The sequence below is a fragment of the Xiphophorus couchianus genome, chromosome 4 (genome assembly GCF_001444195.1).
Source record: "Xiphophorus couchianus chromosome 4, X_couchianus-1.0, whole genome shotgun sequence".
Taxonomy (NCBI): domain Eukaryota; kingdom Metazoa; phylum Chordata; class Actinopteri; order Cyprinodontiformes; family Poeciliidae; genus Xiphophorus; species Xiphophorus couchianus.
Genome location: NC_040231.1, coordinates 32,462,327 through 32,488,364, shown reverse-complemented (window position 1 = coordinate 32,488,364; position 26,038 = coordinate 32,462,327). Strand labels below are relative to the sequence as shown.

The 26,038-nt window shown below is 40.2% G+C and overlaps 1 protein-coding gene across 8 annotated transcripts in view; it reads left to right on the top strand.

Annotated features, from left to right (window-relative positions):
• znf536 (zinc finger protein 536) overlaps positions 1 to 26,038 on the top strand; it is a 232,449-nt gene that overhangs the window by 171,246 nt on the left and 35,165 nt on the right. For all 8 annotated transcript variants that reach the window (XM_028014772.1, XM_028014777.1, XM_028014776.1 and 5 more), the window contains one exon: positions 7,901 to 9,673. In XM_028014772.1, the coding sequence (XP_027870573.1) occupies positions 7,901 to 9,673 (1,773 nt within the window). The remainder of the gene's footprint in view (positions 1 to 7,900; positions 9,674 to 26,038) is intronic.

The window sequence follows — 26,038 nt, the reverse complement described above, 5'->3', positions numbered from 1 at the left end:
GCCTCCTTCGTAAAACCTTTAGAAACCTTTTGCACTTTTGTATGTGTTTATCCCACAATATTTGTTTTTTTAAGTTAAAATGCCCAAAGTATACGTCAAATTAAAGGTGGAACAGTTTGTCCGCAGCTACGTTTCCATTAGAAATATATATTTCTATATATAATATAGAAATATAATAACTTTGTCAATATTCGACCAATGTTGGAAAACAAAACAATTCCACAATTGTGTTTTTCAATTAAATAACAAACATAATTGAAATCATACATGAATAAGTTTGTTCATGTGTCATAAAAACATAATCCTCCTACCACTTCCTGTCATCTTCTTCTTCATGTTTTGCAGCAGTAGTAACATCTCGTTGTTGATCATGTGACTTGTGTTATGCAAAAAGGTATATCCATAGCAGTTTTGTGAAATAAACTAATTACAAAACAGCCAAACAAAACACCTCATCCTGGCAGCAAAAACTTTTTCAAAATTGGAGTGTTTCGATAAAGTAAAATTATTTTCCAAATGTCAAATTACACAATTCTCTGGACAACGGAAATGCAGCTTTTTAATGTCACAAAAACCTGCTGTGTCCATGAACGTGGAGGATCGAGTGTCCAGAAAAGTTAACCTGAGCTGGATCCGAACCTAATTGCAAATCCTATTTAGCAGTTTAAAAAAGTCTGCTCTCATTTGCTTGTGTTTCCTCTTTGTCTGTCAGGGAGCTGAAATGATAAGGAACCCCCTTTTGTTTCCTCAATGAAAGCATGTATTGATCCGAGGCCAGGAGAAAACCTTCAATCTGCACCATGCTAACGCATCCAGTAACACTTACAAAATTAGATTTCTTAAGTTAAATAGCACAACCAGGCTGTGCTATCACTGCAGCACTCCAGTAGCTGGTGATGACTTTGGGAGCCATTTGATATCTGTTAGGTCAGAGAGCTGAGTTATGTCTGCTTTGAGTAGTATGCTGCAGTAAGAACACCCCTGAGGGCCATATTTTATCATGAAGGAAGTGCAGGCCTCCACCTTGGCCTGGTGTTTTGCAAAACATTTAACGAAATACACCACTAGACTGATCTGATTTCCTCCTCTGTATATTTTACATTCATTCATTCATATTTCAACACATAGTGAAACAACAGAGAAGTTCTCAACACCCCCCCCCACACACACACACCTCCTCCACTCTTCTGCAAAACTTGGAAGGTTTAGTGAGGATGTTGTCTTTTCAAAAGGAATGTATCCTTGGATATGGGCCTGTTTAAGCACAGATTTAATAGTGTCTCTTCCACTCATGGGGGGGGCGGGGGGCTTGATGCATCCCCAATATGTGGTCTTTAAATCATTCCTATGCGCTAATCGGAGCAGCTCCATTATCACTACGAGATGACTTCTGCAGGGGCTGAAGATCTGCTCTGTGCTCCGGTGACAATGCGAGGAAATTCACAGATGACAGCCGAGCTCTCGTTACCCTAATGCAAAGTGACTGACACAATAGAGTTGCTTACCGAGCTGGCCAAGGCGGCATTGTGCGGTGCAATGCGGAGATTAATGAGTGACTAACACCGGCTTGAAAGGAATGAAGTGAATTTAAATTCCTCAAAAAGTTAAAGAGCTAATGTTACGGTATTAATTTCCTCTTGAACATCGAGTGGGAAAATATCCATTAGCAAAATTAACCACAGTTTTCTAGGTAGCTAACATTGTGCGACTGTGGCACTACAGTGTGGGGCCAGAGCTAATGAACACACTGCAGAGGGTGATATTTCATTATACAAATTAATGCTCACATTTTAATGGGAAAGTCACATAATGAATCTAGGCTTCAGTGACAGCAATTAGAGGCCCAGATTGTCCCCTTCTGGACAAGGCACTATTTAGCAGTAAGCAGCTGTGTGTAAAAAAAAAAAAAAAAATAATAAAGAAAAAAAGACCTCGCTCCTGACAATAGCTTCACATAACTTCAGGCCGAAGCACATAGCCAATAAGAGTGCCTGCTCGCTTTAAATGAGCAGTGGGGGAGAGAAAGGAATGGAGACAGGGGGAGAGAAGAAGCATGACTTGCCCGTGTCATTTAACCTTAACCTAACCTTGTAATCAGGATGAATCAAGAGGGACCTGTGATCTCCGTCTCTATTCCTCTCAGTCCTTTGGGCCCCTCCCTCTCCTCCTTTCCATTCTTCCTCTGAGTATCTCTCTCCTGAAACTGTGAGGGAGGGGGGGGGGGTTCAGTGCATTTACCTTTTTCTCATCCTTTCCTAATCTCTTCTCTTCAGTGTTTTTAATACAGTAACAGTGCAAGATTTAATATTCCCCTGTAGAGCACACTTAATATCCAAAGTTCCCCTGTGCATATAGCATCCCTTTATGGTGTGATTTTCCCTCTTTAATAATTGAACAGTTAGTCCTGGCAATGTGAGAAACACTGCCAGATTACCCCTAACTGCCAAAAGACAAAGATGCTAGCATTAGAAGATTTATTTCTGACAACAACCATACTATACATGTATTTAAGAAAAAAACCTAATGAGCACAAGAGTTAACGTACATAATAAAGTCAGTTTCTGTGGTAATGGTATTCAAACATGAGCAAGATTTTGGTGAGTCAAAGAAAACAGAATTACCATGAAAGCTGTAAAGTATGTTTAGTATCTGTCTGAAGGAAAGAGCATGACAGAAAAATGACTGTATAATGAATTGACTTTATGGTGTTTTTACAACTGACAATCCAGTTGACTCAGTTCGATTGAGTTGGCTTTCTTTCACATTGCACTCACTGTGTCAAATGAACCAACCCTTTGAAAAACCTATTCCCCTCCTTGCCTGTGGTGGCGCTGCACCAAGAACCACGGACGATAATGACACAAAAACCTGTAAACTAGACACTGAGAGTAACGCCGTTCTTCACCAAATGTAAACAAAGATGCAGTTGCAGGATTTCTTTGTCTCTGGTTTTTTAACAATGGTCTCAGTATGAGCCATTTCTCCCACTAGCATTAGACACATGTTTTGGTTGTATTTACCCATAATGCCCTGCAGTATAGCTCACTTCCTGCTTTTCAACTGGACTTTCTAGGCTAATAAAGTGCAGATGGATTAAAGAGGAAAAGCAGGGCTGACGTGAATGCACCCTTAATGTTCAGACGTTTTCAGGGAAAGTCCTGTTGGAGGATGATGGATAGATTGTAGCTTACCTGTAGTTCAAAACCCAAAAAGCTCTTCAGATCAAGTTTCTATCATGCAAATGTGTTTTCAAAAATGCTGTCACAGTTTAAGTGAATGGCTTTGAAGACACATTTAAACCAAAATGATTTTATTGCTATAGAGTCCACAGTTGTTCACATGGCAGACTGTGGTGGTTGACAGTTTTTCATAATGACTTTTGTCATTATGTGCAGTATGTGTATATAGAAACACATACTGCATAACAGAGCTGATTACGGATTGCTTGAGGTCATTTTCTGCTTTTCTGAAAAAGAGTTGATGTGCAAAAAGGGAGTTGAAAACACATTTGCTGATAAGTTCTGACATAGCAAAATTTTCCATCCATTTTTCTGAAATGTGTGGTCCAGGCTAGTTTTCCACCTCTGCATCTCGTTTATGATAGCCATATGTAACTTCTGACCAAATTACACTCTCTCTACTGTATTTTCACCAAACCAGTAGATGAAAGCACACCTAATGTGCACCTTAATTTTTAGCAATATTTTAAAAGTTTGCTCAACATCTCTACCTCAGAAAAAGAGAAAGAGGTTCAAACTGGTTAATCACCTAAGAGAGCGCGGATTTCTACCATTTCAAAACTCTTGTAGGAAACCATGTAGACTCGTTCATGTCTTCCTAGGTTACTGCTCTATTTACATAGCAACCTGTGACACGTTGTGGCTCTTTGGGTACGGTAGACATCCGGCAATATGAAGGTTGCTGGTTTGGCCTCCCCTTGTCACATTTCAGGATAGCTAACTATCCCCCCAGAGGGTTAGGGTTAGGGCCACATTATATAATAATATTTCCACCTCTTTAGCGCAGCGCCCCTATGCGGCTCATGTTGTGCATACCCACGTTTTACGCCACTGCCTGTCAGTTGTGCCACTTTAATTTCCCCCTCTGCAGTAAGCATGGACAAGTAGGCACAAATATTCACAGGTAATCTTAACCTTCAGTAAAAAGGTTTAGGTGTTTACACAAAAATGTTAAAATACATGTTTGTTTGTTTTGTGTTTTTTTTTCAACAAAAAGGTAAAAGAAACAATATCCCCACAGTTGAAAACATGGTGTTTTTGTTATAACAGGTGTAATAATCTTATCTGTGCCTTATTTTTTACTAATTTATGCTAATTGCAAAGAAAATTAAACCTTTTAGTTTCGAAGGATCAATGGCATATTGATTTAAAAGACTCGAAACTGGTCACAGCCGGTCAACATTTTAACAGTACTTATCTCTGAATCATTTGAAACCACGTCACAGTTAACAAAATGTTCTATCTGTGCTCTCCGTCCATTTAAATGCTAAAAATAAAAAAATAAAATAAAATAGTCCAACAACTGTGAAAAGTTGACCAATCTATTTTTAAATGCCATAAAGCAGTTTCCTGGCTTTGATGCAGGAATGATCTGTCATGTGCCTGGGAAGTTGTGCTGTTTGGCTGATATCAATTAAAAGTAGATTAACGGGTACATAATGACCTTTAGCAGTAAATTGTGTGTAATGTTGCAAGGCAGGATACAGTATATTCCCCAGATGTCACACCAGGCCCCTGACGTATGATGGAGCAGATGTCTTAGCCAGTCCAAATGGCTCTCTAAGACACAAACACACACACGCCTATACACGCAAGCACACACACACCACACATGCACACAGTGTTGAGCTGACACGCATGCATAAACATGTGTTCACACACATTCCAAATGGTGCGCACACACGTCCATAAACACAAGGAGAGGCAGAAATGCACAAGTCATCTGTTTCACTTGCTCCAGATAGTCCTGTGCTTAATTTTAATGGGAAATGGACAGAAACAGATCACTCTGAACATTTGTTTTTGCCTTGAGCTCGCCTTGCCCTATAAGCATCAGTAGGATGGGGTCATGAGTAAAAAAATTTGGGAGGTTTGTCTTTGTCACTTTAGATACACTAGATGAAAAAAAAAAAAAAAAACGTATACAAGCCCCTGGTATTCACCTCTGTTAGAGGACGAAATAAAAAAATAAAAAAACTAACTAGAGGTGGTTGGTATTAGTCTGTTAGTGCATTACATTTTGATTTGGCCAATTTACCTACAAAGGTCTCTTCAAATCTAGCAGATTGTAATGACATCTCTTACCCACAGCCCTCTTGGGGGACCCCACAGATCCTCTGTCAACTTCAGTTTTAAATCTAACAGGAGCATTTCAAAACTTTATTTTCTGTTGATGTAGTCATTCTATTGATTGATTTTCACTTTGGATATGGCATTTCTTTGTTGTTATTTATGTGACAAAACACTCAACTTTGGTTTTATGAAATCATAGCACATTCTATGTCAAGGTTGGGGAGAAACGTGAGCTAAGTCTTTGTGTTTTCTTAGAAAAAAAGCCTTTTTTGCACCCTCAAGATGTTCCATTAAAGGTCAAAAATGATGTATTTGAACAGGGGTGAGTACATATTTGAGAGCGATTGTATACCTTGTTAGTGCACATAAATCATTATTTTCCCCTTAAACATTAACAATGTCTTATTAGGGAAGAAAAAACAGAGGATGGGAAAAAAATCTTATCAGTCTAATTTCTGTCTAATTTGGCTCTTAGAATATCATTTTGTCCAGTTAGAGGAATTGAGAATGATCATTTGCATCAGGGACGTTTCCTTATTAAATCAGCACTGAGCCTCTGTTCGGCAGCTCACAGGAGAAGCACTTATTGGGTTAAAAGCTCATCTCATATGGTTTATTTTAAATATACTCTATGCTTCACAGACACTCTGCTGTAAGAGAAAAGATATCAAATCATTGTCTTTCTTTCTCCAGTCAGGGTTATCTGTCTCTCTCCATGCTCTCCTTCTCTTTTCTTTGCTTTTTTTCTCTTATTCTTTCTTTTTACACTCCTCAGCAGTTCCACCTTCAATTTTCTTTTGTATAGCCCCCTATTCTTTTCTCTCCCGTATCAATATTCTATTGAGTTGGTGTTTGTGGCCCTTTATTTGAGAACTCTGCAGTAGGTCTGCAGATCACAGAGTCTTTTTCTGGAATGGTGCCCTCTAAATAATGATAAATTACTTGAGCAGTATGCCATTTGCTAATTATATCCATGATTTACTACACAGCCCGACTTAAATCATTCAAACCAGCCTTGCATAACAATGCTTTTTTTCTTCTCTATGAAATGTTTTCCATGCGTATAATCTAAATATTTTATTGGCATATACTTTAAATATATAGAAAGAATGCACATACAGAACTCTACAGCCATCCGATTCCCCTTTTATTTATTTTTCCACCAATCTGCATGCCTTTACACACAGTTATTGTTATCCCTCTTACAGAAATTCCACTCTGGCAACTTTTTATATGTATGTGTTTCAAAAAAAAAAAAGAAAGAAAGAAAAAAAATCAAGCTTAGCATTTTTTCCCTCTTTGTTCATTGTTTAATGAATCCAAATCTGGCTCAGACGCCAAGCCTATTATAATTGCTAGCAGGATGTGTTCTATTTCAACATAAGTATCATTCCTATGGAAGATCTACTTCAGGCAGAATAATGCTAGAGTTAAACCATCATCAGGAATATCCATGAATATGGATGTGAAGCATAAATAAACACATGTAGATGTTACAGAACAGATTCCCCCGTCTTTTACTGTAATATAAATCACTTTCATCTGTATCCTCTGTAGTGAATCATATTGTTCTTTATCACCGGGCTCCAAACAGACATGTGGTCCACATGTGTTGCCTGCAATTTTCCCCTCGTCCTTTTATTACTTTTACATAGCAGTTTAGCCTAGTTTGTATTCTTATTTGATTCGCTGCAGTGTGGTCAGGGTTGCATTACTCTCAGAGCCCTCCGCCTCCTCCCACCAATACACACACACACACACACACACACACACACACACACACCCCGCAGGAGAAGCTGCAAATGGGGAATGTCCGAGAAATTACACTCTCACTGCCAAGGCACACGCCTGAGAGAAAACAAAGCAAGAGCACAGAGACAGTGACCCCACTCCAAACACACACACACACACACACATTTTGTTATAAATACAGGTCTAGTCACATCCTTCGAGGAACAGATAACATCCAGATAGTTTTGTTCTCAGATAAAATTATCATCGGTACCAGTGAAGTGAAAGCAGCGTATAGTGAAACGTCTTTATGGTGTTGATCTGAGTGATGGCTCACTTGGTGAAGCTGGATCAGCCCATGATCACTGGCCGGCTCCTGTCCTAACATAAGCACATTAACACTTATATAGACATCAGGCGGCGATGGACCACTGACTGGAAGACAAAAGACTTCCAGTCACCGGTAGTTGTTGTTGATAGAAAGACTTCTCTGGTTCATTAGTTGTAGCTTTTTTTTTTTCTTCTTCTTTTCTTTGTGTTAGTATTTATATTAGTTTCTCAAATTCCTTTCTACTTTGAAAAGCCATCTTATTTCAGGTATCTAAAGCTGACATTTTTAATATGAACTAATATCCTTTCTCTTTCTCTTAGTGGTTAATGAAATGCATATCTTTTTGGTGAGCTCATTTGACCTAATTTTCTTTGTTGAGGGAGGTTACATGACCCTGGGGTCCACTTTCCCTGCTCCAATAAATAGATTTTGATACAGAGTTAATGTAATAAGCAGGTTAATTATTCACTGTTTTCCTTGTCTTTTTCTTTCTTTCTCGCTCTCTGTCTCTGTTTTGGCTTCTCAGGAGAGAAACCCTACCGATGCCCTCATTGTGACTATGCTGGCACCCAGTCTGCCAGTCTGAAGTACCACCTCGAGCGCCACCATCGTGAACGTCAAAATGGCTCCAACACATCAGGCTCGTCCTCTGGCCACAACACATCTTCAGACCATAAAGACGATCCTGGGAAAGCAGGTAGTGGGATCTTCGCCCGACCAGATGTACTCCGTAATGTTTTCAAGGGCATGCCAGCCAATCTGGACTTCAGAGCTGGTCCGCTGCTGCCTCATCAGTGGGCATCGGCTGGTATCATAGCGCCACACGAACGAGATCGCGATCGTGGGGATCGGCGTTTTGATTCGATCCATTCAGCTGAGAACCTGAAGACTCCAGATGGCCAATCCCCCATTGTTTCAGCAGCTGACGGTGCTGCCAGCTTCTCCGACCTGAGCAGGGCTTACCAAAGTATGATAGGGAACGGAGTCCACTTCCAAGGTTCTCTCCAAGCTTTCATGGACAATTTTGTCCTCAGCTCTATGAAGAAAGATGTTGCTGACAACCACAACCCTGTCCAGCTCCCAGTTCAGCGTTACCATGATAATGGTGAGCCCAAAGTCAAACGTGTTGTCTCAAGTGACCAAGAGAAAGATGACAAACCAGAAGCCAAGAAGCATTCAGAGACTGGAAAGCCTGGGTCCCAGTATGAACCTCTTGATCTTTCTGTATCAGTACGTCCTGAGTGTGGACCCGGATCCCTGCCTGGCTCCTCGATCACTGTTCACGATAACGTGGCTTGGCACGGCTGCCTCTTCTGCTCTTTCTCTACTTCCTCTTTGGAGCTCATGGCTCTACATCTTCAAGCTAACCATCTGGGTAAAGCCCAAATGCAGCGGGCTGATGCTGGCAAGGAGATTCAGCAAGAGGGTATTCCCACCAACTCTACCATTCATTCTTCCAATATCAAGAGCTCTGCTTTGGGGCTGGACAGAGAAGGAGACAGAGATGGTGAGAAAATCCAGGGAGTTTGGAACAACCACATTGACCAACCTTACAACCCCTTCCAGAGTGATTTCTTCAGGAGGTTCGGTGGTCTGTATGATGGCTCTTCAAGAGTTACCCCAGGCCTTCAAGGTTATATAGCAGAGCAGGGACTGGAACTGCACAATCAGGTCATTGGAGGAACACCATTAGCTGTGGATGACCAGATTGGTGACAGGGGTTCCTGTGGAGAAACTGAGTATGACCGCATTGGATCAGATGAAGAAATCACAAAAGCTGGGGAGCACAGCACATGCGGGACCCCTTCAAACACCCCAAAGAGACCACAGCTACAGAATAACTCTGAGGAAGAGGATGATGATGGTAGAGTGGCCGAAGAAGAGGAGGAAAGAGATGATGATGAACAAATGGACTTGGAGAAAGAGGAAGAAGGCAGTCCTGCTTCTGACCACAGCCAGTCTCATGCTAAACAGCTGCAAGATGACTCTTCTCTTACTCTAATGGGCAATGCTGGTTTAGCAGCATCCTCCACCACCATGAAGCCACTGTCTCTGGTTCCCCAAGCCCAGAACCAAACCCTGATGCTGGACAAGCAGTGGCAGCAGGGCCTGGGCCTCCTGTCCTCGGAAGGTGCATCGGGACTTTTGAAGGCTGATCCGCAGGCCCACCTGGAGCAGCAAATGACCATGCTGTCTGTCCTCCGCGCCTACAGTAATGACTCCACCCTTACGTTCAACGGCCTGGGAGGCGGAAGTGGCGGATCAATCATGGGCGGCGTGAAGAGGTCTGATGGAACCGGTGAGCATGTGTGACACCTCATGGCATAGTTAATACTGGAAACCACACACACACACACACACACCCACGCACACCCCCCACACACATTTACAAACAACCTCACAAAAACAAAAGCCTTATACCTGCATGAAACTAAATTTTTAAGGTAGATTAAATTGCACCATCGCTACATACACATAAACCCCAAAGCTCACAAATGCATAAACCCTTTATTTTTTGCTTGACACCCACAAAGGTAGTCCCAAACACTCACTAAATATCTCAAGATTGGCCCTGAAGTGATTTGAGCCTTATTTCAAGCAAGTTTAGAAGCTATCAGCCTGGCGACTAGCAACAGATTAATCTTTATTACACGTTTATATTACTGGGAGTGCAGTTCCTCCCTCCTGCTCCTCAGCATGGGGGGAATAACCCTGGATGAGTCAGAGCAGGACCTCAGTTCCCTGTACCATCTCCTCCACATGTCTTTTAACCATCTTAGCCCTCATAAAGCCGGCTCCCAAAAGCCCATTACTTTATAAGATTCGTCGATCTATGACCCTGTGAAAAATGAACTGTCAGCTTTCATGATTCTGCTAAGGTTATAGCTGATCCTTGAAACTGAAGAAAAAAAAGTCTTTTTTTCTCGCCCTCCCTATTTTGTTTTACAGTGCTCGCTAGTTGCCGAGTGTCTGTGTAAAAAGAGAGTAAAAACGTGTGCTATTGGACATCGGTATCCATGAGGCCTCTACCAGTGACACATAGTTAAAGTCATTCAATGGTTTCATTAGTTTTAATAAAATCATTGATATTTTTTGTTATGTCCAAAGCAAAAAGGAAACTAAATGGCTGCAACTAGACAGCAAACTCATTATTTATGGGCACAAGAAAATAAGATAATAGTGACTATGAAGTATTCTTAAAAAGAGAGAACGCCTTTGTAGCAGAATGTCCTAAATTTCACACATGCATTAATCTGGAAGTTAGAAATGTAAAGTGGATAGCTGTGTTAGCCGTTACAAATATTTAACTTTGAATTTCAGGCGTTTTTTTTGTGTTTTTTTTACTGCACTAATAATCACATTGAGGCATTATAGAGTAAAATCAAATCCTTTTTTAGGAGTCCTAGAATGTAAATGAGATAAAAAAGATAAAAATTATTTAGTTCCTCCAAGACAAAGCTCTGGAAATACTTGTGCAGCTTTTCATTAACGCTAAAATAAAGGAGAATTTTTCCAAGTTATTTCACAAAGTGCATAAACTTTGTGTTGCAATAATATGAAATCACTTTGTAAAGCAAAACCATAAGTTGGGTCCGATGTAAATTGTTTTTCCGATGTAAACAGGATTTTGATTAGTTAAAGGTGGGAAAAAATCACTTATAAGTGATTAGGTTCATAAGTGTTTTAGTAATTCTGTATAAGATACTTCACATTAACTGTTAACTGTATTTTTCATTTATTTGGCAAAACGTTGTTAAAACTGCTGGGCCATAATAGTCATAACTATCAGTGCATTTGGTCTCTTCTTGTCCACTTAGTTTCTTAAACTATAATACTTCAGTTTATGTTGAACTGATAAGATCTGCAAACATTTTCTGCTTGTGTTTCTGTATTCGGCTGAAATATACTGCAACTAGTAGCTCAGTTTGGTCGCAGTCATCATTAAATGTTCCCTAAAAAAAATCTGAGTCGTATATTTCAACTAGTTGAAATGAGTTGAAATGGAAGCATAAGGGAAGAGCGTGGATACGGTGTTTTCAGGACAAAATAAAATTTTTACCATCCTCGTTGACAACGCTGTCAGTGTGTGCTATTATCCTTCCTGTTTCTGCTGGTCCTGGTTCATACGCTACTGTTGCGTGGCTGGAAGGGAAATAATAGGCACACTTGTCTCAGTAAAATGCACTATTACAGTCCTTCTTTATGTGTCCACTTGTAAACCCCTTGTGTTGGGGGGGTCACCCGCAGCTTGAACGAAAAAAAAGAAAGAAAAAAAAAAAAAGAGACACACATTCCACTGTTACATGGTGGGTGGAAAAAAAAAAAAGAAGAAGGTGGGGGTAGTAGCACAGACGTCTGTAAAACTCAATTCAGACCTGGCAAAATGTGATTATCTTGAGTGGGTTTGCATTAGGTTTGTATGCAAATATGGCATAAATCATTAATATCGAAATTCACCCCTGAATGTGCGGGAAGCGTCGTAGGGCACGCGTTGCACGTCTGGACTGACCGCTTCTTCATTAGTATGCCCGGAGGAGGCACAACGGGCCACAATATACATGAGTCTAGTTGCACTTTGACTCTTAACAGATATAGATGAAGATGTGAGAATTTACACAAACACACACTCAACCTGTCTGTGATATTAAAGCATGCCTCAAACTGGCCCTGAAAATTAGGTTTATCAATAAATGTCATTAGCAGCATCAGTGGCCTCAAGGTTTCTGTAATCAGACAAGGTATCTGGTTACTTAAGTACAGTTCATAGTAAAGATTGATATATACCCACACCATTTGCTGTACTCTAGGTGTGCTTAACACAATCAATACTTGGCTGCGCTGTAGACCTATCTATAGCCATGCATTATCAAACATGAAGTATTACATTATTCAAACGGTGCTGTACACGCCAGGTCTGCTTGCGAACATTGCCCCTCACGTTGTATTACTCACGTTACCTCAACCCCCTTGTTCACTTAATATATTAAATGTGGTGTGGGACTTTGGAAGGTTGAGACTGACAAGCTGGAGAGCGTCGTGCTCGGAGGATTTTAGAGCAGAAAATGGCAGCGCTCATAGCTGAGCACCTCTTAGAATTAGAGGAGTAGGCAAAAGAAAGAGGCCAGGGAAATGCTTGGATGTGTTCAATTAGACCCATCAGTATATCAAGGACTCTTATGGTATACTCTGTAGTTCTCCTAATAATTGCTGTTTTGTTTGTGTTAGTGAAAAAAAAGGCTCTCGCTCAGCTATTTTATGCTTCATAAATGTATGACAAATATGCTGTTACATGCTTTTTTTTATGCATGATCTTTGTGACAGGTAACTACATTGATGTTACCAAACCTTTAGCTAGCTCTCCTCAAGAGTCATAATTTATTAGACTTGCATAAGTTTTATACATTTCTGACAGGGTTGTGTCACCTTTCATGGTTTTCTTCTGGATTCCTCCTCCAAACTTCTAAAAGCATCCATTTTAGATGAATTGGTGTAATCTTTGTTGACCAAATGGTTTATTTGTTATGCCTAGCTGAATGGTTTACTGCCTAGCACAAGTTCTTCACATGCAAGTTTGCATATAAATGCAAGTAAACCAAAATTTACATGTACGCCTTTCTTCCACATTGGGAACATTTTCTCAATTAGTTGCAGACCTCCAGTTTACCCAATGACTGTGAGCAGGATCATTAAAATCATTGTAACATGTTCAGGTTACTCTTGTTTTTCATTTCTTTTATTAAACAATCTAATTGCAGATATTACCTGTCTCAACATATCAATGCTCTTTCATGGAACCATACCCATTTAAACATGAGATACATTCTACTACTAAACATGAAAGAAACTCCAGAATCTAAAACTTTTCTAAAATTTTCAAGGAAAACAAAAACTGATTGTCCAGTTTCCCTTCTTTTTTCCCCCACCAGATCAAATGATTAAATGGTTTAGTCATGTCTAATTCAGCCATGTTGTGTTTTTTTTTCTGGTAACCAGACTAACTTAATTAAAACTTGAACCAACATCTGAGTGCCCAGATGGAAATAACTGATGTTTCTCTGTTCGGACCGATACAAGCTCACTGGCGTCCCCTTCTTCCCCCCTCCTTTAAATTCCTGCATTTCACTTTCCCACACTCCAGGATCCATCCTTTTTCTGTTTTTCTCACTCTCAAGTCTTTCTTTCTTTTGCTTATTGCTTGAGGGCATGGGCTCCTCCAGTGATTAAGCCATCTGGAGGTCTGTCTGTCTGTCTGTCTCTCTGTCTGTCTGCGTGTGTGTGTCTGTGGGCGTGTGCGCGTGTGTGTGTCTGTGTTTTACTGAGAGGAATACTACCGTTGGTGATGCGCTTCCCCAAGCTCTCATTGTGCACCTCTGCCATGCCGGAGTGACAGTTCTGACGGCTGGTGAAGGCAAGGTGCTATTTCCCACGTGCGGTGATATTACCAGTTTAACTTGTGCAGAGGTGCATTATCACCTTGTCACCCAAAAGAGCAAAATAGTGTAGTTTTCAAGGAGCAATCAAATGTAATAGCTGCTGTCAAGCAGCAAACCTGTTGCTCTCACTCTCTAAAAATATTCCCCCCCACTTACTAATTCCCACATATCAGTGGGCTGCTGAAAGCTTCTATCTGAAACACCATCGTATTCTTCCTTTCTTGGTCTTTCTCAGCCATTCTTACTAAAACCACCAATAATATCGGTCACATCGTGTTTCCTGTAAGTACAGCGCAGTGAATGAGAGGCAGGATCGAGTTGCGCTTCATAAGAAAAATGGAGACGAATGGTGGATGATTGCAAAGTTGCATGACAATTATTCCATTCAGTGTTACAGAGACGGGATGGGGAGAAACCAGCGTGAGAACAGTCGCAGAAAGCATACGTATGTGAGTTTATATATTTGTGCAAATAAAGCGCTTTCATGTCTATATATTGTTGCACCCACCGCGAGTTTGCAGAGTATTTGATATTGGAAAACATTAAACAATGGGTTATAAATTAGCCTTCTAACCCGATATATTTGACATGATCTTTGCTTCCCATCTCATTAGTTTGCTGTTTGTTGCTTTTCTTCCTTGACTCCTGTAGACTTTGTTCAGTTTGAGTTGCTCCTCTTAAGAATGCAACGTTCCCTTCCCCAGGCGCCCTGGAGATGTGAAGAGGATGCCTCAGAGGAGTTGTACTCATAAAGCTCCTCATCCTCCGAGGAAGAAACAGAGAGAGACAGCACATTGTGTGTGTGTGTGTGTGTGTGTGTGGGTGTGTGTGTGTGTGTGTGTGTTAGAGAGAGAGAGAGTAGAGAGAGATTGAAAGAAAACAGCACTGCCAGGAAAAGACACACAGGCATAATAACTACACTTACAAAGCAAGTCGACACATAATGAGACAATGCCGCAGCAACTTCAAGGAAAAATACAGATATATAAAAAACAACAGAGAGCAAGGCAGAGCGGGGAGGAAAACAAGGGATTGTGGGGGTACGGGAAAAAAAATTATTAAAAAAACGAAGAAACTATGTCAACTTTTATTTCCTCTGCGATTCCACATCAATGGAGCCGTGCCGTGATACTAATAAAAACAAAAAAATATACACAGGTAGAGACGCACAGGCGGCAAGTTGCTGTGTTTGAAAAGCTCTGTGGCAATTAAGGACAAATAAGTTGCGTTATTTTCCCGTCGCAGGGAATGATCCCGACCACTTGCTAAAAAAAAAATAAAATAGAAAAAAAATCTTGTTTGATTTAACATCAAAAAAAAAAAAAAAGCGCAGACAAGCAAATAAATAAGAGCCAAATAAATAAAGTTGGTGAGGGAGAGAAAAAGGGGAGCGGGGGGGGCAAAACAAAACCGCAGGGGGAATAAGAATAGCGAGCGTCGAAACAAATCACCCCGCAACGTTACAACATTAGCAGTTAGAAAATACACTTAATTCCTCAGCAGAGATGGATATAAACTGCATTGTTGCGTTGCAAATCCCACCGACTGGATTTAAACGGCTGCATTGTTTTATTAGGGAAATATGGGGGTGGAGGAACGCTGCTTATTCTAATTACAGTGATTTAATCAGGATTAGAGAGGTTACCTGGATGAGACGAGGGGGCATCTGTGGCAAGGGCACATGCTTTTAGACAGCCGGGTTCCATGTGCCGGGATGTTCCGAAGGGCCCCGGCCCTTGTCGGAACTCATCTGCGAGCGCTTCCCAACACAATGGCTTTCTTTGCTCTTGGATGTGTAAACACTGGCCTATTTGTTCTGCATCTCTGTCCCTCTTTGCGCCGTCTTTATTTCTTTCTTTTTTTTTTTTTTCCTCCCCTCCCTCCCTCTTGCCTAGTTAAACAGCAGGCAGAGGGAATCCATTTTAATCTGATTAATAACTTAGTTGATCACATATAACCCAATTTTCAGTCAGTGCCGTCCTTGTGCGCCCGGCCACGCCCGCGCTGACCTTTTCCAGTCGCCTCAGTAGCATTAAAGCACAATCAGCTCCATTGTTCTGTCAAAAAAAGCTGAGGATATTTGACATCATAACAAAAATTTAATGTGCCTATCTTTTTAAATGGGATATTTTTTGTTAAAGGCCAGTCATGCAGTTGAAGTGAATGTGTCTGTGTTGAGGGTGTGTGTGTTGTGTGTTGGGGGCTTACTACAAGTGGGATTTGAGTTTCCTAGGTCACAGAGATGGGAACAAGTTTTCCCATGAATTCACAGTAATATGAATAATCCTTTTAAAACAGATATGGTTACATATTAGTTTTGAAAGGTACAGTAACTGTCTGAGGCATAAGCCACCTTGCAACACTGGGGCCCTTTGTTCCTGGCCGAGCTAATAACTGGCCCCTGATCCTCATCTCCTGCTGGTTAGGGAAGAACTCCCTCTTTCCCCTCTTACCCCCCCTCCCCTGCTTATCCTTTTTCTCCTGAATGTAACTTTGATTACATCGTTATATGAGCTTCATTTTGTCATTTCAGTTTCACTCGGCATGTTTGGCGCTGAGAGATTTGTATTCAGGATTGGCAATTATGATTAGAATGCCACAAAGTAAGCCTTGTGAGCTTTTTCTGAAATGACAAGTGAGAAATAGAAAGAAATATCCTTCCTATTTTTCCCTCTTTCTTCCTCCGTTCTCTCTCTCTCTCTCTATTTTTCTTGCCCATACACACAGGAAATATGAATCAAATATTCATGAGGTGGGCCGAGGCTCTCGTGCACCCATATGTTTCCTCATTCAAGCAGCTTGCAGTGGACAGAGTTATCCATCCAGCTCGTGTGACACAGCCGAGTGTGACAGAGAGCATGACAACACCCCTCCGCCACCTATCAGCACTGCCGTCGCCATCCAGCATTACAGTCGTCAAATAGGTCACATCAGATCAGACACTCGCCGCGCCCCTCAGCCTCCTCCACTGCCCCCTCTCTGACTCCGGCTGCATTGCTTTAACTTTTTTTAATTTCTTCCAATTAGGGACGGGTAACACAGGCTTAAACGTTCATTCTAATGTTTTGTGGTATCTGTTGAAGTAAAAAGTTTAAATTAAGCTGTATTTAAATCTATAACTGCAGCCCGTCACACCCAAGTAATATCTCTAACCCTGACTTGCTCTGTATGCATATTGAAAAACTCATGCTACATGATTCTGGATGTGAGGAAATATCAGATTCTTTCTGAGTAGTGCACATATGATGGGATCAAGGGTGCGGAATTCAAAGTGCTGCTGCATCGGACCTGGGTATGTTACATTCCGTTGAAATTATATATCTTTTTATACAGATGGATCAAATGTCTGTCTGGAAATAAAATAAAAGTGGTCAAATAAGTATTATTCACATTCAACAGAAAGTTACCATCAGTTACAGTTTCAAGTATTTAGCATGCCAGCTGAGTGCATAGCACAATGTGAGATACATCGTGTTATTAATAGATTATTGTTGCAGTATATGAGTCACTACCATAGCAGTGGCACATGTGGTAAAACCTTCTGACATTAAAGAATCTGTGGCAGCCTGGTTGATGTGGTTATCAAACTGTGTACCACAGTACTGACAGCACTGTGAGGCTACGCTAGAGTTTCATTTATTCAATGAAACTATTGAAATGAAAGACAGATACATGAGTGTAACAGAGACAATAGAATAAAACTGATCAAACTGTCCTTTACTAAGACAGCCACACTGAATAGTGCAAGTTATGCTGCTGAACCATGCATCATTCAATCATATTATGAAACAAAACACAACATTCATTGATGGCCTCAATCGACCAGGAGTGGAAAACTTTTAAAAACTTGCCAGCCTAATCATACTAGTAGTTTTTCATCATACATTAGCTTTACAGAAGAGCTTTATTTTGGTAAATTTACATTATAAAAAAAGGGGGAGAAAGTAAAATGCTATTACAAACCAATAATTTACTAATAAAAGAATAGGCAGAAGCCAAGGATTATACTTCCCCACCCTACTCAGAGACTCTTCAGTCGACATTAATAAAAGATACTGTCCATATACATACATTTAAATATGCATGTATATATGTATATGCACATACATTAAATACATATATGGTTACACAATATACACATACACCTACGTAATAGATGTAAACTTTTACAAGTTTACATTTTAAGGCTCTTTTAAACTAAAAGCACATAATTTGAGCTCATCATTCAGTTAATCCCAGTTTAACACAAATAACTGAAACACATCTAGATTTTACTTTACTTTAGCGTGTTCAAATATTAACAAACCTCATAAAATATAAAGTAGAATGTATGATGGATGTTTTTGCCACCATATAAGTTGTAAGCTAGCAAAGATCACACTTCTCCAAAAAAAATGGAGAGTCCTCCCCTCCGAGCTGAATGTTTGGACTTAGACATTTTTCAGAGTTCTGTTCCTACTAGTGGATGGGAGCATTCCACCGCTCCCATCCCAGCATGGAGTGTCTCTCGCTGGCCACGCCGTGCTGACAGCTCCTCTGAGCTGAACATTTGGACTGGGAAAGTTTGCGACGTGAGAACTTTTTCGGCAAATGTATTTTAATGAACTCTTTTACAAAATTGCTGAAAACCAGATCAAAATTGTGACATTTTGGCAGAAAAATCTGCCAAAATTTTTCTGACTGAAAAATTTTGAACAGCAATTTGAACTGAACAAGAAACTGTCCTATTTCATGAAAGATAACTGGACCAAACGGAATAATTAAAAAAATGAGATCAAGAGTAATAAAGTTTTCAAACACGTTTTAGCTATATCAAATGATATGCTATATTATAATGGCATAATTAAAGCATGTTTGAATGGAAGTAGAAAATGATGACATGGGAACACTCATGTATGAAATGAGTGTACAAACTGGTGAGGTGGTGATTTGACCCGGAGCTAATGCTAGTTAGCTAACTGCTATCATGATTGTTTTTTCACAACAACTAGCCATACAATTGTTGCCCAGGCCTACTTCTAATAATCCTTTATTTTTTTTCGAAAGACAAGTCCTTCGAGCTCCATGATTCACTTGCCAGAAATCCTTGTAAAAAATCAAGATGCATAGCATAAACAGCGTCTTCTTTTAATATGTCTTGATAGGAATGAAAATGATGTAGTAGGGGAAGGCCTGGGAGGAGGGGGGTGGGATTAAAACTGAAGGGGATTAGCACTATACTTTAAGATAAATCTGTTTTAATGTGAAACCTCATCCCCGCTCATTCCGGGGTAACCAGTCTTGTTAACTGCTTCACTATCGCTCCTTTTAATGCGCCCTATATTTTTCTTTCCTTTTTTTTTTTTTTTTCTGCTCAGCAACTTTTAAACACAGGCTTTTGGACGCGGCAGTGCACCGCTAACTCTGCCAGTTACACAAACAACGTCCCTTTCTGAGCATTTAAACACAGAACAATGGCAGAGCACATAGCTGCGCACATTAATGCTTTTGTATATTGATGGGGGGAGGAGGGGGTGAGATAGGCTGAAGCAGGAAAGCGAAAGAGAAGAAAAGAGATAAGCAGAGCTTGGCTGCACTGCCCCTCCATCCCTCCATCTCCCTTTTTTTTTCTCCTCCTCGCTGTCTCTATGACTGAGGGAAAAAAGTCTCTTTCCATCATGAAATCCAGGCTGATCTGTATGCATTGAAGGCTAAACAGACAAACATCATATTCTCCGTCTCCAGACTTTAATTGACTGAACAAGGATTGGTCACACTTTTAAGAAGCGTTCCGTAATGGATTTCCATTTTTGTTTCTCTTTTAACTGGCAGTGCGAAGGGGAAGCCATAAATGCTGTCTTTATTACTGAAAACAACAGCCGCCTCTCTCTTTCTCTCTCTCTCTCTCAATCTATCTGGCTTCTTCCATTATTCTGTATCTATTTTTGTGTGTGTGTGTGTGTGGGGGGGGGGGCGTGTGTGTGTGTGTGTGTGTGTGTTTTTTCTCACCATAAAAGATGATATCAGTGTAACGGTCGGCAGGCGTTGCAAGGTCAACTCTGCCCGACAGATGACAAACGATCTCAAGATGGCCACATCATCTGTCCTGTAGCTGTTGGCTGCAACAGGGATGAACACACACATCTTTTTTCTGCCGATTTTATTCGAATTTGTTTATACCGTTGCATGGGGGAGAAAAATAGACAGAAAGAAAAAAAAACCCAGCTGGTTCTCTTTGGGACAGAGTAGAAATGTTTTAGGTAAAAAAACAGGGTAAATGTAAAGTGTGTGGGTGTGTGTGTGTGTGTGTGTGTGTGTGTGTGTGTGTTTGTTTGGGGGGTGATGGAGGTGGCAGTTGACGGGTCAAATGAACAAAAAGGGAATTTTTTCAGAAAGTCTGTTTTTATCAGGCTTCTGTATCAGGAAGCGGGTTTGGCATGAAGCAGGGGCTCAGAATTATGGACAAGCTGCTCATCAGATGGGAGCTGGGTTTATTTTTGTGGCCCACCTCCCATCTCCCCTCCACCCATCCATCAATACCTCCCATCCTTTGCCACCTCTCCTATTTTCTACCAACATAAAATGGATCTGGTTCTATGTAACCGGATGGATGTATCCAGAATGGACAAAAAGAACTTTCTCTTTCTCCTGCAGGGCAGAACTTTTCATTTCAGTTGTCTTTCTGTTGTGGCCATTTGAGGCTGAACAGTGAACCTGCTTTGTTTTTATCAGACTTTCTTCTAATCACGCTCTCTCACCAACATTCCTCCTTGTTGATTGCTGGCTATCAGCAGGAAGTCTTCAACGTTCCATCATGTTTGTTCTTCATTTCTCGACTCTCCTACAAACAGCATATGGAGCAGTCGTTCAAACAGCCAGCTGTCCGTCTGTCATCTCTCACCAGTCATCACCAGGTTAAATGTTAGTGTCTGATTTGTTCCTCAATTAACGGTATCAAAAATGGCTGTGATTTCTAAGGTCCTATTGATAAGAGCTTTCTAAAACTAGTATATCTCCGTCAGCAGCTGTAAATTATAGAGATAAAACCTGGACAGACCTAAGGGCCACAGGTGGCCCCTAAACAATGTCTAACTGGCCCTCTGTCTTCTTACTTTAAGAAAATATACCAATAAACAAACCAGAACATCCCCAAAAACAACATTAATTACTGATTTGTAAAACAGTTAAATAACAAGTATTGAATAAAAATACGTAAGAGATTTGGGCCTAATACAGGCCTTTGGGTTTAATTACAAGAATATTATCTTTGATGGAACCGTTAATGTCAGGGTTCATTTTCTTTACTCACCCTTTTACAGTTTTGTCTTCAGTTCAGTTCAGTTAAAAAAAAATCAAATATGTTCAAAAGTTCATAGTCCATAATCGTTCTTTCAGAACCCACAGGTACTACCGACTCAGAAGGCCTGGGTAATTCTTCACAAACGGCTCTGGTGTCAGAGGTAGCTCACCGTTAAAGATTTCACAGAAATATGGAATAAATAAAATTGACTCTTTAAGAAGGTTGAAAACAACATTAAACTTTTATTTGTTTGTTCAATATTTCAAAAATTTAATTATGAAAACAAAGGTATATCTTTAGCTATAGCTTCATTTTTTGAAAGAAAAACAACATTTTTGGAAGAAAATAGAAGCTGTAATCCATTTGTTTGTTGATTTGTTTCTATCTTAATACAAAGCACACAAAATGATGAAACTGTAAAATCCTTGTAAGTTGTGAGTGTAAGTTGGTCCAAATCTATTCTTGCATGACCTCTCAATATTCCATGGTTCCAATGATCTTGTGGGAAATATGGAATTTACTTGCATCCTTTCTAGATTTGGATATGAAACTAAAAAGAAAACTGAAGGTGAAAATCTGCTTCAGTTTCCACATTTTCTTCCTTACTCACATTTAGATAGAAATCGGAATCTTTTCTAAAACATTTAACAGTTTAAGTTGGTCCAAATCTTGTTTTATGATGGACGTCTGGTACGGTTGGTGGTGATTTAGCTTTACAGCTAGCTGCAAAAAGAAAAGCTTGGAAATCGATTTGTCAAATTGACTAAAATGATCAGATCAATAAGATGTTTTGTTAAATACTACTGAACACAATAAACTCATCGCTGATTAAGTGTAGAAGGTTTTTTGAAAGTCCAAATAGTCTCTCAAGCAGAGGAAGTGAGGAAACAGGCAGTGAAATGACTTTACATTCCCTTCAGGAGGGTAGAAAGAATTCAGTAAACTTGTAAAAAATAAAAACAGGAGGTTTACCGTTTCACACCCAAATACAATTTAAGATCCAGAGCAGAATCTCAGTTTTAAAGATGTAAAGGGGCCAAAAATGCAGTAACCTTAGAAACCAAAATACTAACTGCTAACAATTTAAAGCTGTGATTAGAAAAATCAGTGATATTTATTTAAAATGAAGCTTTTATGAAAACTGTTAAATGTTTTAGAAAAGATTCCGATTTCTATCTAAATGTGAGTAAGGAAGAAAATGTGGAAACTGAAGCAGATTTTCACCTTCAGTTTTCTTTTTAGTTTCATATCCAAATCTAGAAAGGATGCAAGTAAATTCCATATTTCCCACAAGATCATTGGAACCATGGAATATTGAGAGGTCATGCAAGAATAGAATAAAAACTAATATTTTAATCTGTCTAAACTGCATCTCAAAGAAAGAATTCTTCTTCTAACAAGAACTTTCTTTCTGATATTTGTTACATGTAAAACAAAATATCGTCTTTTGCTCAAAAGTTTCAAAAACTGTTTAATCTGAACAATTCAGCAACTTCTTCTTAGCATCATCATCAGTTTAACCAACGTTTTTTGTTGTTTCTCTGTTTACTTTAATGCAATGAGATTGTTTTCCTTCTCTTAGAAGAAGGGTTTGTTTATTCCCATGAAGTATTGGATGTAAAAAAAAATGTTTTAATAAAAGATGAAGGAAGTTTGTTGAATCCCATTAAATTTCCACCCAGTTTTCAGAGTTTCTGAGTTATTCATATTTAGTCCATGTGCAAGTGGTCTTACATTAGATTCCCCTTTACACAATGAAGGCTGCTTTATCGGCTTTTTGGGGGGAATGCAGAGGTTGCAGTATTGGATCTCGCACCTATTGAAGCTGACACGGTATAACAAAGCGTGCGGGGCCAAAAAGTAATGATCATATACAAATATCAATATGTGAAAGAGTGTGTGCTAAAGAAGACACATGGCTATTGATGTTTAAATAACTGTAGCGTCAGAGAGATGGAGAGAGGGGGGAAAAATGTGAATCATATTTTCTCCGTGTGTCCGCGGGGAGAAGGAGGAACCTAATCGAACACATCACTCGAGGCGCAAACAGGGGAGTCAAGGGCGAGATAAGCAAAAAAAAAAAAAAAACCAGGAGAAAAAACACGGCTTCTTTCACTTTTTACCTTCTTTCTGCATAAAACAGATAAAAACAGACCAAGTTGTTTCACGGACAATAAATGTGTGCCGTAAACTGTCATGTCCTTAAAAGTGTCCCTTTCACTTGCGTGTCTTTTAATTTTGCAGGTCGCGTGTCACCGCATTTGCATTTCAAAAACTCCTGTTTGAAAAGCCTGGTTTAAATGCCAAGATGCGAATTGATGACAATCACCGCGAGTCGAAAGCAAGGGGGAAAAAAAGTCCTCAATCCTCCGCTCCTCGCAGCTGACATTAAAGCTAAACCCATCGGCCACAACAGAACACAAAACAAATATATATTTATCGCTGCCGCCTCCTCCTCGTCTTCCTGCGTCGACCTCTTCCTCCCGCTCTTTCTCCCTGCGCTTCATTATTTCTGTATCTCTTTATGTTTTGGATATCAGCGACCGTACGTGAGCCGGCTCCAGCAAACTAAAATACGGGAATAATCAGCGGGGTTCAGACTGAGCTCGAATTGATTCGGTGACAAACAGTTGGAGTGCACAAGCCTCTCCCTCCTCCCTTTTCCCCTTGCCTTTTCATCACTTCTGCATATTCATTTCTGTAATTTACAGTAAATCCAATAGCTGTCAGTCACACGAGCTCGCAAACACAAGAAAAGAAAAAAAAAAGGATTAAAATAAAAACCTGCTTTAAATTTACTGTGTTGGGAAACAGCTGCTGCAACGTTTACAGCAAAAACCACTCTAAAATATTAAAGATATGTCATCACAGGCTCTCGGCCCCTGCATCTGTAACCATCTGCTTTCTATTAAATCATTACGCCCAACAAAAAAAGAAGCACATGCAGCCTGCTCGCTTGCCGATGCTATTTCCAGCCGTCTCTTTTTTTTTTCTCTCCCCCTTTTCCGCTAGGTTAGGAGATAAAACTGCATCGATACAGACGCACCACCAACCACAGCATTCGGCAAAACTAATCACGCCCTTTGAACTCTGAAATTACAGACCTTCGATGTATTTTATTGAGAATTTATGTGACAGCTCAACACCAAAGAGCACAGAATTGTGAAGTAAAATGCATTTTATTTGTCGTTTTTAAAATGCCGCGCGATTAAAAATTTCAAAGATGTGGAGTTTGTGTATCTGTTCAGCCCTTCGATCAATAGTTTGAAGAAGAATCTTTAGCTGAAATTAGAGCAGAAAGACGCTGAGCGGTGTCTCTACCAACTTCATTCTAGAAACAAACCTTTTGTTTTTTGTTGCAAAATATTTTAAGCTAAGTCAGGTGTTAGGTTAGATGGAAGGTGTCTATGAACTGACCAGAGATTCTTATCTGGACTTAGGTCTGGTGCTTAACTAGGTCATTCTAACCCGTCCGTTCCCTTGTCGCTCTGTCTGTATGTCAGCATGATGATGCTGCCACCACCATGTTTCACAGCCAGAATGAGGCTTTCAGGTGATGCAGCGGTTTCATCTGACCAGAGAACGTTCTTTCATGTTCACGCACACACACACCCACGCCCACCCACCCCCCCACACACACACACACGCCCACCCACCCCCCCCCCACACACACACACTTTGTTGTGCACCCCGATCAGCACTCCTTATGGATTTCTTTCAGTAATAGCTTTCTACTTGCCACTCTTCCCTACAGTCAGATTACTAGCAGAGCAATAACTACCAGTGGAGCTGTAGAGCTTCTTGGTTCTGCTGTAATCCTTGACGTCTTCAACTGTATTTATTTAGTAGTATCAGAGTTATAGGGGGTAAATAGAAGTCTGCTGCACACTATTTTTTGTTGTATTTATGAAAGCATGTAAAAACCAAGTGTCTCATTTGTTTCCACATCACAGTTTGGCACTACTTTGTTTTGGTCTATCACCTCCAACCCGTCGTTTTTCAAATGAAAAATGATTGATGTCGTTCAGACGACTATACACCGCATTCAGTCATTCACACACTACACTCAGGTTACTAAGCTTCATTGTAGCCATGGCTGCCTTGGAGCAGACTGCCATACAGCTGACTCTGGCCACCAGCCGGCAAGCAGGTGGTGTGTTTTACTGAAGGACACTATGGCAGAGACAAACGGAGGAGAGAGGGGCAAAGGGGTGGGGGAGTTGAACCAGCAACCCATCAGTTACAGAACCCCCCCCCCCACACACACACACACACACACACACACACATACCCCGTAACACCGACAGACATTAAAGGGGCAGTATTATGTAAAATAAACTTTTTGGAGCTTTAGGTCATGTTATGATGTTTTTCCCTCACTCCGCCTTATCAGCTCGGTGTCACATAAAAATAGTTTGATCTCGCCACACACAGCCATAAAAACGCATCTTCATGCGGTTGTGTCCGGCAGACGGCTGCCTCGAGTTCAGGCGGAGTGAAGCTGCCGTCTTTAGTTGCATGAAAATCGAAATCAAAACCTGTACATGTTGAATATTTGCCTGAAATCACATTCAGAGCATCAGAAACACACAGAGTCACATGTTGATCCTGGCCTGAGTGAAATCAGGGCCTGTTTACACTGAGATGAATCTCTCTCCCAAAAATCAATAGCACATAATAGAGCAGTCTGTTTTCATGGCTCAACACATGCTTTTTAAATGTGAATATCTTGCTTCTTTTTTTTGGTATTTTTATTATTTTTTATAACTCTCTTAATTACAATAATAATTATTATTATCATAATAATTTCTCACACCTCATGTCTTTAAATTTATTTCTGTATATTACTGGTTCCTTCCTCATGTCCTTGGGGCGAGACGCTGAACCCTCAAGTTGTGATGATTAACAGCATCAGTTAAATGTCTAAAATGTAAAAATTACAGCTCCGTCT